This window comes from Bos indicus x Bos taurus, chromosome 5, assembly GCF_003369695.1.
Source record: "Bos indicus x Bos taurus breed Angus x Brahman F1 hybrid chromosome 5, Bos_hybrid_MaternalHap_v2.0, whole genome shotgun sequence".
NCBI classification, from domain to species: domain Eukaryota; kingdom Metazoa; phylum Chordata; class Mammalia; order Artiodactyla; family Bovidae; genus Bos; species Bos indicus x Bos taurus.
The window spans coordinates 31,009,976-31,027,276 of NC_040080.1; the positions used below are offsets into that span (position 1 = coordinate 31,009,976).

The 17,301-nt window shown below is 38.7% G+C and overlaps 1 protein-coding gene across 1 annotated transcript in view; it reads left to right on the forward strand.

Moving 5' to 3' along the window:
• Window positions 1-17,301, forward strand: part of PDE3A (phosphodiesterase 3A) — a 365,582-nt gene that overhangs the window by 317,280 nt on the left and 31,001 nt on the right. Inside the window, exons 6-9 of the mRNA XM_027541471.1 lie at window positions 6,304-6,523; window positions 10,448-10,533; window positions 13,805-13,959; window positions 15,970-16,107. Coding sequence (XP_027397272.1) covers window positions 6,304-6,523; window positions 10,448-10,533; window positions 13,805-13,959; window positions 15,970-16,107 — 599 coding nt within the window. The remainder of the gene's footprint in view (window positions 1-6,303; window positions 6,524-10,447; window positions 10,534-13,804; window positions 13,960-15,969; window positions 16,108-17,301) is intronic.

A 17,301-nucleotide genomic window follows, 5' to 3' on the forward strand; every position in this document is an offset into this window, starting at 1 on the left:
AGACACTGTGCTTCCACTGCAGGGGGCACGGTTTCAATCCCTGCTCAGGAAACTAAGATCTTTCATACCTTGCAATGCAGCTAAACAAAACATACAAAAACAACCACCACAAAAAAGATAATTCCTTAAAAAAAAAAAAAAATGATGCCAGAATTAAAACTTTGCCATGACCTGGCCAGCCCCATGCAACCTTGCCCCACAATCTCTCTGACCATGTTCCCTTCCCCTCCTTCCTCTTTGCTAACCTGCAGTCACACTGACCTCCTAACTGATCCTCTGACAACCCCCAGGTAGGTCCCTCTTTCTGGAACATGTTTTCCCCAATACTTGTCTAAATGTCTTCCTTATTTTATCAAGCCTCTGTTCAAATGTTACCCTTAGTGCATTCTGTCCTTCTTGATCCTCTATCCTCTGCATTATTTGTTTTCTGGGTATGAAATATATTTACTTTTGTGGTGTGTGTATATATATATATATATTTTTTAATTAGAGGATAATTACTTTACAATATTGTGATAGTTTTTGCCATACATCGACATGAATCAGCCATAGGTATACATATGTCCCCTCCCTCTTGACTCCACCTCCCACCTCCATCCCCATGCCACCCCTCTAGGTTATCACAGAGCACGACTTTGGGTTCCCTGCATCATACATCGAACTCCCACTGGCTATTTGTTTTACATATAGCAATGTTTATGTTTCAGTGCTATTCTCTCATCATCCCACCTCCTCCTTCCCCCATTGTGTCCAACATGTCTGTGTCTTCTTTGCTGCTATGCAAGTAGGGTGATCAGTACTATCTTTTTAGATTCCATATACATGCATTAATATGCAATATTTGTCTTTCTCTTTCTGACTTAGCTTACTTTGTATAATAGTTGCTTTGTATCAGTTAAAATTCCCTGACTTTCTTTTCTTCCCCAACCCCCTTTCTTCTTCCTCCTTCTCTTCTTTCTCTAGTTTCTGTCTCCCCTGAAAGCTCCAAGAGCAGGGAATTTTCTTTCATTCACTATCGCATCCTTTACTCCCTGGAATGGGGCGCACAATCAATATTTGTTAAATGAACAAATCATTGGGATACTTACTCTGTGCAAATACCTTGATAACCTTTAAACCACATCGAACTAGTATCCAACTCCTTAATGGTTAAGCTGCTTTTCTAAGATTATCTGGAGACTCAGTCTGCCTTAATTTAATAAATTAAGTTTTATTTTATTAATAAATTTATTATTATTTAATAATAATTTAATTTATTTAAATTAAATTTAAATTAAATTAAATTAATTAAATTAATTAAATTAAATTAAATTAAATTAAATTAAATTAAATTAAATTAATTAAATTAAATTAAATAAAAAATAAATTTATTATTATTAATAACTTATTAATAAATTAAGTCTAAATTAAACTAACACTTTCTAACTTTTCTTATATGAGAGCTTATATATTTGTATAATGATATGTGCAAATATGTTATATAGCTGTGGTGAAATGAAAAGAATTGAGAGGTTTTTGAAATTTGTATTTAATTTATAAAATAAGAAAATCAAATTATATTAGTGATCATAATAAAATTTAATTTATTCTGGAGCACTCAAATTGATAAAAATGTACAACTGTTAGTACTTCCCAGAACACTTGTAACTTACTTGCTGCACACAATGATAGGTTGGTTGGAAAACAGTGAGTTAAAAATCCAGTGTACTTAGGTGTCTTTTGGCTCAGGAAATTACATAAGGATATAGTTTGTCAGCAGTGGCTCAGACTGTGAAAAATTTGCCTGCAATGCAAGAGACCTAGGTTTGATCCCTGGATTGGGAAGACCCCTTGGAAAAGGGAATGGCTACCTACTCCAATATTCTTGAATAGAGAATCCAATGGACAGAGGAGCCTGGTGGGCTACAGTCCATGGGGTTGCAGAGAGTCAAACACAACTAACACTTTGATTTTTCTTTGGTAAAATAGCTAAATCTTTTCAGTAGTAATAGAAATCAAAATGCAAACCATAAGGTATGTGATTGTAAAGAGCAAAACATGCAACCTAGTAGACAATGAATTTTCCTTCCTCGTTGGGTCGTTTCTGATAGAATAGTGTGCTAATAAAGCACAATCTACCAAGAATGCTAGGCTCACTCCATATTCTCCTATTTCCTCTCACTGTGACCCTGGGGAGGTTATTTAATCTTCCTGGGTCAAAGTGGTTTCATTTGTTCAACATAGGCAGAGGTTGAGCTGTTGATCAGGAATCCATAGAAATATTGAGAAAAGGCCTTGAAGGGGTAGCTAGCCTCCACATTTAATCAAAGAAAGAGTATAATTTCTTATATTTTAAAGTAGACAAAATAATAAATAGCAGTGCTAACAAGAAACTTAAACATTATAAAAGCCAATCAACAAGCCTAATATTCCTTTCAGTGGACCAGAAAACCTCTGGCTGTGACAAATAAAACTTTTGAGAGAACTGGACATTGGAAGCAAACTAGGCCAGCTGCCAGGTCACCACACATCTTATTCAGTGATGTGAATATCGCTGGCTGTATGTCTCCCCAGAGTGATGAGCAATAGAAAAATGACTTTTAAGGATTTCATTTTTTTGCTTTACAGTAGACTGTTTAGCCATGTGGTCATGAGAAATAGTAAGCGGGAGGCTGGTTAGAACTTCTCTCTCTCTCTCCTTCAGTTTTAGTGCAGGCTGTATTCTCTGTATTTGGAGAGAGTAACTTCAAAAGACATCATCCCGGTCCTCAGACGTCAGTGCTTGGAAATGGATGCCAGTGCTCTTTAAAATTTTCACAACCAAGAGTAAACACAGTTTGGCACAAATGTCCACACTTATCATTTGAGCTTGAAGTCATTGTTTCATCTGAAATGGATCATGTTACATTTTTCAATGTATCCAAACAGTTTCTGACACACAAAAGTTAGTTTCACTGAAAGTGTGGATGGTTAATAAACTCTCTCAAAAATGGATCTTCTTCATTTACATATTTTAAGCAACCGGTGGTGGCTCAGAGATAAAGAATCTGCTTGTGACACAGGAGGCACAAGTTTGATCCCTGGATCAGGAAGATTGCCTGGAGGTGGTAACCCACTCCAGTATTCTTGCCTGGAAAATCCCATGGACAGAGGAGCCTGGCAGGCTACAGTCCACAGGGTCACAAGCATCAGACATGACTTAGCAACGAAACCATTACCACCACTAAGCAGCCAATGCCTGCCAAAAAACTGTGCTCCACATACATTAATGTTGAAAACTATGGCAGATCCTGTTGCTACTAAAAACCTCATAACGAAAGAGAAGGCAAACACATGAGAAGTTTTTAACTATTATCATCAGGTCAGAATGCCAAGAGAAAACAAAAATGGGAGGAGAAAATAATACCCTTCTGCAGAAAGACAAATATCATATGATATAGCTTATAGGTGGAATCTACAAAAAAAACGGGGGGAGGTTACAAATGGACATGTTTACAAAACAAGTAGAGTTACAGATGTTGAAAACCTTATGGTCACCAGAATATAAGTGATGGGGGCGGAGATAAATTGGGAGATTGGAATCAATATATACACACTGCTGCTGCTGCTGCTGCTAAGTCACTTCAGTCGTGTCCAACTCTGTGCGACCCCATAGACAGCAGCCCACCAGGCTCCCCTGTCCCTGGGATTCTCCAGGCAAGAATACTGGAGTGGGATGCCATTTCCTTCTCTAATGCATGAAAGTGAAAATTGAAAGTGAAGTCGCTATATAAAATAGGAAACTAATAGTAACCTGCTGTATAGCACGGGGAACTCTCTCAATACTCTGCAATGGCCTATATGGGAATTCACTTTGATGTGCTAACACAGCATTGTAAATCATCTATCAGATCAGATCAGATCAGTCACTCTGTCGTGTCCGACTCTTTGCGACCCCATGAATCGCAGCAGGCCAGGCCTCGCTGTCCATCATGAACTCCCGGAGTTCACTAAGACTCACATCCATCCAGTCAGTGATGCCATCCAGCCATCTCATCCTCTGTCTTCCCCTTCTCCTCTTGCCCCCAATCCCTCCCAGCATCAGAGTCTTTTCCAATGAGTCAACTCTTCGCATGAGGTGGCCAAAGTACTGGAGTTTCAGCTTTAGCATCATTCCTTCCAAAGAAATCCCAGGGCTGATCTCCTTCAGAATGGACTGGTTGGATCTCCTTGCAGTCCAAGTGACTGTCAAGAGTCTTCTCCAACACCACAGTTCAAAAGCATCAATTCTTTGGTGCTCAGCCTTCTTCACAGTCCAACTCTCACATTCATACATGACCACAGGAAAAACCATAGCCTTGACTAGATGAACCTTTGTTGGCAAAGTAATGTCTCTGCTTTTGAATATGCTATCTAGGTTGGTCATAACTTTCCTTCCAAGGAGTAAGTGTCTTTTAATTTCATGGCTGCAGTCACCATCTGCAGTGATTTTGGAGCCCAGAAATATAAAGTCTGACACTGTTTCCACTGTTTCCCCATCTATTTCCCATGAAGTGATGGGACCGGATGCCATGATCTTCGTTTTCTGAATGTTGAGCTTTAAGCCAACTTTTTCACTCTCCACTTTCACTTTCATCAAGAGGCTTTTGAGTTCCTCTTCACTTTCTACCATAAGGGTGGTGTCATCTGCATATCTGAGGTTATTGATATTTCTCCTGGCCATCTTGATTCCAGCTTGTGTTTCTTCCAGTCCAGCATTTCTCATGATGTACTCTGCATATAAGTTAAATAAGCAGGGTGACAATATACAGCCTTGACGTACTCCTTTTCCTATTTGGAACCAGTCTGTTGTTCCATGTCCAGTTCTAACTGTTGCTTCCTGACCTGCATACAAATTTCTCAAGAGGCAGATCAGGTGGTCTGGTATTCCCATCTCTTTCAGAATTTTCCACAGTTTATTGTGATCCAGTCAAAGGCTTTGGCATAGTCAATAAAGCAGAAATAGATGTTTTTCTGGAACTCTCTTGCTTTTTCCATGATCCAGTGGATGTTGGCAATTTGATCTCTGGTTCCTCTGCCTTTTCTAAATCCAGCTTGAACATCTGGAAGTTCACGGTTCGCATATTGCTGAAGCCTGGCTTGGAGAATTTTGAGCATTACTTTACTAGTGTGTGAGACGAGTGCAATTGTGTGGTAGTTTGAGCATTCTTTGGCATTGACTTTCTTTGGGATTGGAATGAAAACTGACCTTTTCCAGTCCTGTGGCCACTGCTGAGTTTTCCAAATTTGCTGGCATATTGAGTGCAGCACTTTCACAGCATCATCTTTCAGGATTTGGAATAGCTCAACTGGAATTCTATCATCTCCACTAGCTTTGTTCTTAGTGATGCTTCCTAAGGCCCACTTGACTTCACATTCCAGGATGTCTAGCTCTAGGTCAGTGATCACACCATTGTGATTATCTGGGTCATGAAGATCTTTTTTGTACAGTTCTTCTGTGTATTCTTGCCACCTCTTCTTGATATCTTCTGCTTCTGTTAGGTCCATACCATTTCTGTCCTTTATCGAGACCATCTTTGCATGAAATGTTCCTTTGGTATCTCTGATTTTCTTGAAGAGATCTCTAGTCTTTCCCATTTTGTTGTTTTCCTCTATTTCTTTGCATTGATCGCTGAAGAAGGCTTTCTTATCTCTTCTTGCTGTTCTTTGGAACTCCGCATTCAGATGTTTATATCTTTCTTTTTCTCCTTTGCTTTTCACTTCTCTTCTTTTCACAGCTATTTGTAAGGCCTCCCCAGACAGCCGTTTTGCTTTTTTTGCATTTCTTTTCCATGGGGATGGTCTTGATCCCTGACTCCTGTACAATGTCACGAACCTCATTCCATTGTTCATCAGGCAGTCTGTCTATCAGATCTAGGCCCTTAAATATATTTCTCACTTCCACTGTATAATCATAAGGGATTTGATTTAGGTCATACCTGAATGGTCTAGTGGTTTTCCCTACTTTCTTCAATTTAAGTCTGAATTTGGCAATAAGGCGTTCTATACTCCAATAAAAATTAGAAAATAATATCTTTCTGTCCTGAAGTTACTCCAGGACACCAGGGCTTTAACTGAACTTGCTAGCATTGCCACTGAATTTTCATGATGATTCATTTCTCATATTTCATGCTGTAGTGATGCCCCCACTGTGCAGCCTGTCTGCAGAAGAGGCCGGCCCTGTGGTCTGAGGACTCACATGGTCCTTCCCGAGTTAAAAGGAGTCCAAAGGGAAGGCTAAGAGCTGCAATTTTGACTTTCAAAGACATTTACTTAGGACTTAACAGTTCTCTCTTTGTTTATTAGGTTCCCTTGTGAAAATTTCACCTCTTTCCTCACCCTGTTCCTCACCTCTCCACGGGACCCCTGCCAGCAGCCCGGTCAGCAAAGTTTCTGCAGTGCAGTTCCCAGAGTCTTCCGACACAACTGCCAAATCAGGCCTAAGTTCTCACCGGGCCTTAACTTACACACAGAGCGCCCCTGATCTTTCTCCTCAGATCCTGAATCCACCTGTTATATGCAGCAGGTAAGGAATTTTATGTTGTTCACCGGAGTCTAAGTAATAATAAAACTAACACTGGTTTTCCCCTTAGGAACTCTCACCACCAGCCCACATAGCTTTGTGTAGGTTGCCTAAGTAGTTGACAAGAAAGTCCAAGACAGTGTGGTCTGTGTTGAATAGGCTGGAATAGAAACTTAATTTTTCAGTGCTTCTCCGTTCATAGGAATTTTAGAGACCTTATGTTCCATACATGTCTGTGGTGCTGATATAAAATAATTAGTTTTATATTTTACCTGCTTACTGATAGAGAGTGCATCAAACATCTAATTAAAAACTCCTATCGAGTAATTCAGTGTAATTTGGTATTTTGTTGGGATATCTTTTACTTGTTCTCCAGGGAGAATTTTATACCGATTTTAAAGGTACTGTTTTCTAAGGTTGCATTTCCCATTGTGACATTTTAAAAATGTGCAGATAATGTGTCACACATTGTGACTGTTCCCAAATGGATCTCTGAATACAATGAAGCGATTGCCTGTGCTGCTCTGTCATGTTTAAATAGGGAGACAAAGTGTTGTCTCTTACAGGGGATAAGAAAAAAGAACCTAACATGGTAAGATTAATTATTTTGTCTATATTGTCACTAAAAAAGGAATACCTTCTCTACCAATTAACATATTATTGTTCTTCAGTAATAGCTTCATCTTGAATACCTGCTTTAAAGCATTGCAATTTTTTTAAGTAGAAAAGAGTTGAGTGTTTTAAAATTAAGTATAATTATGAGAGTGCCTTGAATAAAATGTTATTTCCCCCCCTAAGCTAAATGACCATAACTGAATAAATTAGTTACATGTTGGTCTTCTTATATCAAATACTGGGTCACAGACCCAGATTTGACCAGTGAATTCAAATTTAAGCCTCACAAATTTCATTTTCTGACCCTTTGTTCATAAATTCTGTGTTAAATAATCATTTTTATAATCTTTATTTTTGCTTCTTTTCTCTTTATAAATACTTTCAAAGGGATGATAATTTGTGTTTGCTTAGGACCGGAGTGAAAAGTTATTCCACCATCCAAACCTTACTCTGTTGCTCTGTGCATAACACCATTTTCAATCGAATCATTCCCTTAGGATGTTAATCCCATCTTTTTCTGTGGCAAAACAGGCCTATCATATTTTCCTTTTAGCGATTTACAACACGCATCCCTTTATTGGAAGCTCTGAGAAGTCCTGCAAAAAGAAAACGCCTTGAGTTTTGTTTCCTCTGGCATCTCCTGACTTTATTTAACCACAGAACCCATTTCTTTAGGTTAACACCCAGTAATTGCCCGTGGACCTAGTGTCTGGGGGAACACCCTGAAGAAACACTTTTTTGTGGTGTGCGTCCTGGGCCCAGATGAAACCCAAGGGAGTCACCAGACTCAATGACATCTGCTTGCAGCGTTTCTAGGGAGACACTCCCACTGTGAGCTGCAGACTTTTAAGAAATCAGTTGCCTATAGGAAGAACCAAGGGGTTCAGAAAAGATGTATTATACCACTTCCGTAGCTTTGCTCACCGAAGTCTTTTCTTTTTTTTTTTTTTTCGGTATTCTTAGCAGAAAGAATGTAATGGGATTTTTATAAAAGAGGTTTGGGAGAAAAACAAGGGAATTTAACTGCCTACTTGTTCAGTAATGTTTATAAATCCAGTAGTGTGTGTTTTATTTGCTGGGGCTTTATAAATCTATAATTCAAACCATGTTTTATTATTGCCTTCAAGGCAGCCACCCATGTAGGCACAGAGAGCTCCAGAAACACACGACTAATTATTGTGGTTTTCCCTGCTGAACTTGAAGGGCTTGGCGTTGAATCCGAGTCTCTTGGCTGCTGTAACGTCTATGCAACAAGCTGTTTTTCTGGCAGGAGAGGTAGTCTATTTGAACTCCTAATTTAAACGTTCCTTTCAAGTATTATCTTGAAGAGAAAAATCTTCAAACTAGTAAACTACTTTTACCAAGTTTCATCCCAGAACAGAAACCCATAATTTACACCTATGGACTTTTTCCTTCGGTTCTGTCATTTTCTTTTGAGTCCCTAAGTCAGACTGATGGGATTTCATAATTAAAAATATTTCATATGTGATGCTTTCCACTGACATTCAAGGCTTGAAAAATAAATTTGCTTTGGATGAAAACACTCTAACTGGGAAATGCTTATCTCTACTACACATATAAACACAATTCAAGGGGAAAAAGTGATGAGATATTTAATATATTAAATTATAAACTATGATTCTTCTCTTTTCTATTTAGAGTGAGTAATTTGTGGCTAAATAGCAAATAAACAGAAGTTCTCTGAGACCCTTTGTATGAATAATATTAGGCAGAATGAAAGAACCCAGAAACAAAATACAGAATTAAAACCTAATCAAGTCTCTAAACAAGATAAGTGAGAGAAGAAACTTGCCAGACCATTTGCGGGATTACTTTGTAATTTATTAAACAGTCAAACTGTTGAGAAAGCAAATGTAGCCTGCCTCCTCCAACTTCTTATGTTAAAGAACCCTGCCCATCTCTCAAGGACCTTCATTTTTCTCCATGTTGATATTCAACTCTTTGCAACCCCATGGATTGTAGGCCTCCAGGCTCCTCTGTCCATGAGATTCTCCAGGCAAGAATACTGATGTGGGTAGCCATTTCCTTCTCCAGGGCATCCTCTCAACCCAGAGATTGAACCCACATCTCCTGCACTGGCAAACGGATTCTTTACCACTGAGCCCCCAGGGGAGCCCTTTTTCTCCTTTGCCCACAGTATACTCCCTTGATCTGTTTTTCTCAACTTGCATCCTGTGTGGTCAGGTTTACAGCCACTGTTTGTCAAAATATACCTTAACAGGTGAACTGATCCATCTGAAGACAAATAATTAAATTTTATGGCAAAAAATAAAAATAATCTACCAGTTTTTTTATTTTCATGTTTGCAATCATTTTTTAAAGGGCTTTTTGGATATAACCCACAGAAATAAATCTAATCATGAAGCTTTTTAGCAGACACAAAATGATTCCGCTGGGAAAGATATTTTTGACCAAATACACATAGGCACTTCCAAAATCACTGCTGTAAGTATGTAGCTGACTATTCCAGGATTCTCTAAATAATGTCAGAGAAAATTACCAACAGTTTCATTTCACCTCAAATATGATCTTGATTGTGGAAGAGCATGAGAGTTGAACAGAGTGTCTGATCCTTTGTATTGAGTATGCTTTCCTTCAGTTCAGTTCAGTCGCTCAGTCGTGTCCAACTCTTTGCGACCCCATGAACCGCAGCACGCCAGGCCTCCCTGTCCATCACCAACTCCCGGAGTCCACCTAAACCCATGTCCATTGTGTCGGTGATACCATCTAACCATCTCATCCTCTGCCATCCCCTTCTCCTCCTGCCCTCAATCTTTCCCAGCATCAGAGTCTTTTCAAATGAGTCAGCTCTCTGCATCAGGTGGACAAAGTATTGGAGTTTCAGCTTAAACATCAGTCCCTCCAATGAACACCCAGGATTGATCTTCTTTAGGATGGACTGGTTGGATTTCCTTGTAGTCCAAGGGACTCTCAGGAATCTTCTCCAACGCCACAGTTCAAAAGCATCAATTCTTCGGCACTAAGCTTTCTTTATAGTCCAACTCTCACATCCATACATGACTACTGGAAAAACCATAGCCTTGATTAGACAGACCTTTGTTGGCAAAGTAATGTCTCTGCTTTTTAATATGCTTTCCTTACCACTGACCAAAACAGTATCCCACATATCAATGTCCATGTAAAAGACAAAATGATTTTTTTTCCATCAGAGGAATAAGTAGAGTGCCAGAATATGTGATTGTTTTTTATCCTAATATATACATACCTGGTGTGTGCCTACAATTTTCTGAAAATAAAGGACCTACTTACAGCTGTTCCATTATTTCTCAGCTGTGGCAGACCATATTCCCAGGGGACTTCTGCCGACGGGCCCCTGGAAAGAAGCGGGGCAGCCATTCGGACACCAACCAGAACAGGTAATTCTTCTTTGGATTCTGTTCCTCAAAATGGAAACTGCTCTGCTAGATTTTTTTTTTCCTAATCAGAAAAAGATAACATATGTTTCTGATTTTTTAGATTGCAAGTTTAAAAAGACAATGAAGGAGATAAAAATCATCCACAGTCCTACTACCTAGAGTTAATCATGGGTTATGTTTTGATACAAAGCTATCCAAAATGTTTATTGTGTCTGTACACAAATGAATATATTTTTAAATGAGACACCATTTTCTATAATGTATAGAACACTATATAAATGCTATTTTATCTTGGACATTGTAGGGTCATCTATTTTAGGGTACGCTCTGGGGATCTCCATCACAGAGCCTGAGAATTGACCCTGCTTAGATTACTGTGAGCTTGGGAGGTAAAAACCATAGTTTTTCTTGAGGCAGTATTACAGAGGCTCAGAAAAATAGGCATTGCAGCTTGATTTATATCCTGATTCTGCTTCCAACTCGTCTGTAATCTCTGTGTCTTAGTTCCTTCATCAGTAATAGAGATAATAAGGGTCCTACTGGACGAGGATTATAGATAGTTAAATTACTAAAGTACAGAAAGCACTTATTATAGTATCTGGGTCACTGTAAGGAGTGTTTGCTGCCACAGTTATCATAATAATTATTATTTTATTTTTATTGGTGTAACCCTAGGGACTTGCTTTTGTTATTGCTGCAAGTTCACAAGGCAGGAAACCACGGGGCGCTACTGGTAAAGAATCCGCCTGCCAATGCAGGAGACCCCAGAGACCAAGGCATGATCCCTGGGTCAGGAAGATCCCCTGGGAGTAGCAGATGGCAACCCGCTCCAGCATCCTTGCCTGGGAAATTCCGTGGACAGAGGAGCCTGGCAGGCTATGGACCAGGCGATTGCAAAGAGTCAGACACAAGTGGGCGCACGTGTTGTGCACACACACACACATATGAACTTTAGGCTTTATGATGATAGAGTGATCTAAGAATGGTTCTTAATTATCTGCTCCAGCATTTTTTAATACTCAATAAATATTGATTATTTGCCTATGAGAATGATGTGCCGTGGCAGTGGACAAACGTCCAGGGACATAGGCAAGGGGAAATTAAAAGGAGGGTTCTCTGTGTGGCCGTTATATGATAGGGTACACTGAAGACTCAGAATATCCTCTTCTCTACGTCCCTGATCTTCCCTGACTCTACTGAGGCTGATAGAATAAGGAGTGTCTCCTTATCACCCTTGGCCTCCTGTGGAGCTATATGGCCTTTGAGTGTGCTTCTTCATTTTTCTGAAAATTCTGGGATTGAAACTTATCAGTTACATGTTTTTATAATTACTGCATCTGATTCTAATATAGAAGCAGTTGCATGAGAAAGATAAAAGAAAGATGGGTCCTTGAAAATGTGCAACAGAATACTCCTGATCGGAATAGGCTACATAATAAAAGCCATTATTCACCAGCAATATGAGGACATTTGACAAACCTAGACTATTCAAGCAGCTTTGGAAAAAAAGAGCAAATTTTCCTTCAATACTTAAACTACCCTAAAGAAGAAAGTATGGTGCTGGTGTAAAGATTATCAAATAGAATCATATGGAATTGAGTAGAAAGTCCCACATTAGACCCACACCTATTCAGCTGTTGAACTTGCAACAAAGATCCATTTTTCCAAGCAAATGGAGCTAGGAAAAAATGAATCTCACCCCTTACTTCACACCTGATGAAATTTTATCCTGAGATGGCGCACAGACCCAATGGTAAAACCTAAAACAGTAAAACTTCTGAAAGAGAACGCAGGAAGATATCTTTGTGACTTAGGGAAAGGTGAAGATTTTATAGGCCATGGAAAGCAATAACCATTTTAAGAAAAACTAGATTTCATCAGAGGTAGAATATAGGAACTCAGATTTCATGAGTTCACTTCTGATGGTAGGATTTATCAGCTGTGGGCTCTTGGGCAACTTAAGCCTTTCTGTGCCTCAGTTTCCTGTTTGCAAAGTGAGCATATTAATGATGCAGTAGTGCAATAATACCTACCTCATAGGATTGTTGAGAGGATTCAGCATATTTGTACAAATAAAGTGCTTTCTGTGGTATCTCCCACGTAGCAAGCACCCCATAAATTTCAGTCAGGTGTTTCAGTCAGAAGAAGCTTCTTGAGGTCTTTACCCCAGAAGCATGTTCTTCAGACTCTTGACACTACCTGATGTATTTTCTGATTAGCACAGTTTAGTGTTCTTGCCTGGAGAATCCCGGGGATGGGGGAGCCTGGTGGGCTGCAGTCTATGGGGTCGCACAGAGTTGGACACGACTGAAGCAACTTAGCAGCAGCAGCAGCAGCACTAACTGTAATGAAAGATAGTGGAGATGAGTAAGGAAGGAAGGAAGCACAGATGTCTAGGGACCAAGATTGGATACAAGGACCTGCCATGCTCTTTAGCACATGCTGTGGCTTCTATATTCTACAGATTGCTTTGTTCTTGGGTATCACCTCAAATTCTCTTGCCCATGTGACATTTCTAGGGTTAGGGTTCTAATCAGCTACTTGGTAGTTTAGTGTGTTGGAGCATGCATAAAAGAAAAAGAATTATAAAGTCACAGGAGTTTATATGAAACCTGTGAACTTATCTACAAAACAGAAGTAGACTCGCAGACATAGAAGATAAACTTAGGGTTACCAAAGAGGAAAGCATGTGAGGGAGAGATAAAGTAGGATTTGGGGATTAGCATCCCTGGTGATTCAAATGGTAAAGAATCTGGCTGCAATGCAAGAGACCTGGGTTAGATTCCTGAATCAGGAAGATCCCCTGGAGAAAGAAACAGCAACTCACTCCAGTATTCTTGCCTGGAGAATTCCATGGACAAAGGAACCTGGTAAGCTACAATCCATAGGATCACAAAGAGGTATCAACTACTGACCTGAGCATTATTATTGAGGGATTATTGGATGTCATATAAATCACAGATCGTAATTCCATCTGTTTTATTGGGTTAAAAAGGATGTGTTTGCTCAGACTCTGGGAAATAGTAAGGACAGGGAAGCCTGGGGTGCTGCAGTCCATGGGGTCACAAATAGTTGGACATGACGTAGCAACTGAACAACAACAAAAATGTGTGCTTTCGCCCACCCGATGATCTTATGTTCTTGGTGTGTAAGCTCAGGAAAGTGGAATTTTCCTATGATATTTGTGGTATGTGTTTTAGGACTATTTGCTTAAATAGGACCCCTTTTTTCACTGCAAGTTTCATAATAAGCTCTTGCCTTTTAATTGCAGATGACATCACTCAAGTTACCTCTGATTATGAAACGAATAACAACAGTGATAGCAGTGATATTGTACAGAATGAAGATGAGACTGAGGGCCCCAGAGAGGCTCTGAGAAAGACATCATCTTGCAGCACCTACGCTCCGGAGACCATGATGTTCCTGGTAGACGCCCATCACTTATCTCATTAACTGACTTGAAAAATTGGTTTCTGTGACAGGAATTGACTTAGAAATAGATCCCTGAATCACATCTTACTTGGCTTACATGTATCTTGTAGCCCTTCCTGTATATCTGTATTATTTTCCTCTAAGTCTTACTGGTCTCAGGATTCTATTGTGGCTTCCCAGGTGGTGCTAATAGTAAAGAACCTGCTTCCCAGTGCAGGAGACATTAAGAGATGTGGGTTTGACCCGTGGGTAGGAGAGATGCCCTGGAGGAGGAAATGGCAATCCACTCCAGTGTTCTTGCCTAGAGAATCCTGTGGACAGAGGAGCCTGGCAGGCTATAGCCCATAGGGTCAGTTCTAGTATTTAATGATTAAAAACTTAAGTATTCATCTCCACAACTGATTGCAGTATTTCTTAACCAAGTCTAAAAATGTAAATATGCCTAGGAAAATTAATTGTTTCGATCAGGAAGATAACATTTTATAAATATAAATCAATCAAAATGAAATCTTTTCTTTATCTTAGGACTTCTGTTGGCTTTTTCTAGCACCTCCTTGATTTAGAAAGTGAGCCAATGTTTATTTTCCTTGTTATATTAAACCAGGTTAACATTGACACTTACTCCCCATTAAAATATTTTTTATTTATTTATTCTGTGTATTTTATTTATTCTGTGTATTTATTCTGTGTATTTAAATAGCTCCACTTAAAGAGGATGGAAGCATACATTTGAGTCTGGTTCATTTGGGGGAGGCAATAAATAGCAGGAAACAGTTGACTGTAATGTGATTTTCCATTGCTGCTGTTATCATTTCTCTTTTACCTAATTTACCATATATACTTTTATTTTTTATTTAGTTTTTAATTGGAGTATAATTGCTTTACAATGTTGTATTGGTTTTTACCATGCAACAATACAAAGCATAGCTATACATATGCATGCTAAGTTGCTTCAGTCGTGTTCAAAAATTTGTGACCCTATGAACAGTAGCTTGCCAGGCTCTATCTGTCCATGGGATTCTCCAGGTAAAAATACTGGAGTGGGTTGCCATTTCCTTCTCCAGGGGATCTTCCCAACCCAGTGATCGAAGATGTAAGTTGCATCTCTTACATCTCCTGCATTGGCAGGCATGTTCTTTACCAGTAGCGCTACCTGGCTCTTCCCTAATTATATACATATATAACTATATATAACTATACATATAACTATATATATATATGCACACACACACACACTTACATATCCCCCTCCTACTATTTATAGTTTAAAATTGTCAGATAAAATAACTTAGGTGTTTCTTTATCCTCATTTTTTTTTTCTGGTAAATAAACTCTTAAGAATGTCTTTATTTGGTACCTATTATACATTTTTGTTTTTACATATATTTGGTGCATGTTTTTTGGAAACCATGCAACACATGAATTAAATTAAAATACCTGAAAATTGTAGTAACTGTAACTCTATAGGATTAATGCTGATTTTGAAGCAATAATATAAATTGTACCAATTAGAGTAAGGGTGATTTACTCCCTCTCCCTACTCAAGGTTTTTTTGTTGTTTTTTGTTTTTGGTTTTTTTTTTTAGAGTTCAATAAGCCAGGAATCCTCATCTCAGAAGAATTTACATAAATATATAGAGGGAAATTTGCATACAGTTTCAGAGTGTTCTGAAGTCCTTGAATCTTTAAGAATTACACAGAAGACTAAAAAGCAGTTATGTTAATTTATGAAAGAAGCATCCAATTTTTCTATAGCATAGATGAACCAGCAATAGGCAGCACATAACGCAAAACTCATGGTCTGAATCATTAAGACCTTTTCTCATATCTTTGGGGTCAATATTTTGTTTCTTTTGACTTTTTTTTTTAAGATCATTAAGTCACCCAAAGTCATTTATTTCAGGTAAATTCCACTTGATTTAGAAAAGAAGGAACTTACCAAAGAAGGAACAAATTGCTATGTAGAAAAACTGCACGTTGTTAAAATATTTTATCTTCATTATAGGAAAAACCAATTCTTGCTCCTGAACCTCTTGTCATGGACAACTTGGACTCAATTATGGAGCAACTGAATACCTGGAATTTTCCAATTTTTGATTTGGTGGAAAAAATAGGAAGAAAATGTGGCCGTATTCTTAGTCAGGTAAGAAATGCATTCATGTATATGACTTTAAATGTAGGGAAAATATTCCTTAGTTGTTTAAAGCTCTGCACATGGTTAACACCACTGGTGAGCATTAGGTGGAGAATACCCAGCATTCTGCAGAATCCTTGGTGGTGGGGTAACAAAAGAAATCGGAACTTCAAGTGAATAGAATATTGTATTCTTCAATTAAAATATTATATATATTCTAAGACAAAATGGAGGGAGCAGGGATACAAAAGGGAAGTGAAAAAATGATCTAAATTCATAGAATTCAACAAAAGGAAGCTGAACCAAGACCTCAAAAGAAGAAAGCTGCCAATTTATAAACACTAATTTATTGTCTAATAATTTCCAATTATGTTTTGTTTTTTTTTAACTTTTGAGTAGTACAGTGCCTAGGCCTTATCTGATGGCTCAGATAGTAAAGAATCCACCTGCAGTGTAGGTGACCCGGGTTTGATCCCTGGGTTAAGAAATCCCCTGAAGAAGGGAACAGCTATCCACTCTAGAATTCTTGCCTGGAGAATTCCATGAACAGAGAAGCCTGGTGGGCTATAGTCCATGAGGTCCCCAAGAGTCAGACACAACTGAGTGACTAACACTTTTACTTTCTTTCACTTTAGTCCTTATCAAAAATAAAATATTAAAAGTATGTTTCCCAATCTGTGAGAAGCATATTAAATACAGCTCTTTATTTAAATATGAAAATGTCTTTCAGTATCACAAGAAATATAGAATAAAACTATTGCTACATAAAATGTCTTTTTTTTCCCCTTAAGTACTTTTTCCCTAAGTTTGACCAGTTTCAAGATTTTCCAAATAATGTTTCATTTCCCTGAGGGAGAGAGAAAACATACAGAAACTAAGAATTTGAACATGTTTGTTCTCAATAAATAAAACAATAGGGATTTGCTTGATTATCTAGCCCCTACTAAAATGCACACTCTTAATCAATGCGGATCATGGGCAGGAGGAGGAGGGGGGCAACCGAGGATGAGGTGGTCAGATAGCATCACTGACTCAATGGACATGAGTTTGAGCAAACTCTGGGAGATAGTGAAGAACAGGGAAGCCTGATGTGCTGTAGTCCATGAGGTCTCAAAGAGTTGGACGTGACTGAGTGACTGAACAACAAAATCGTGAGAGGGGCTCAGTCGTGTCCAACTCTTTGTGACCCCATATGGACTGTAC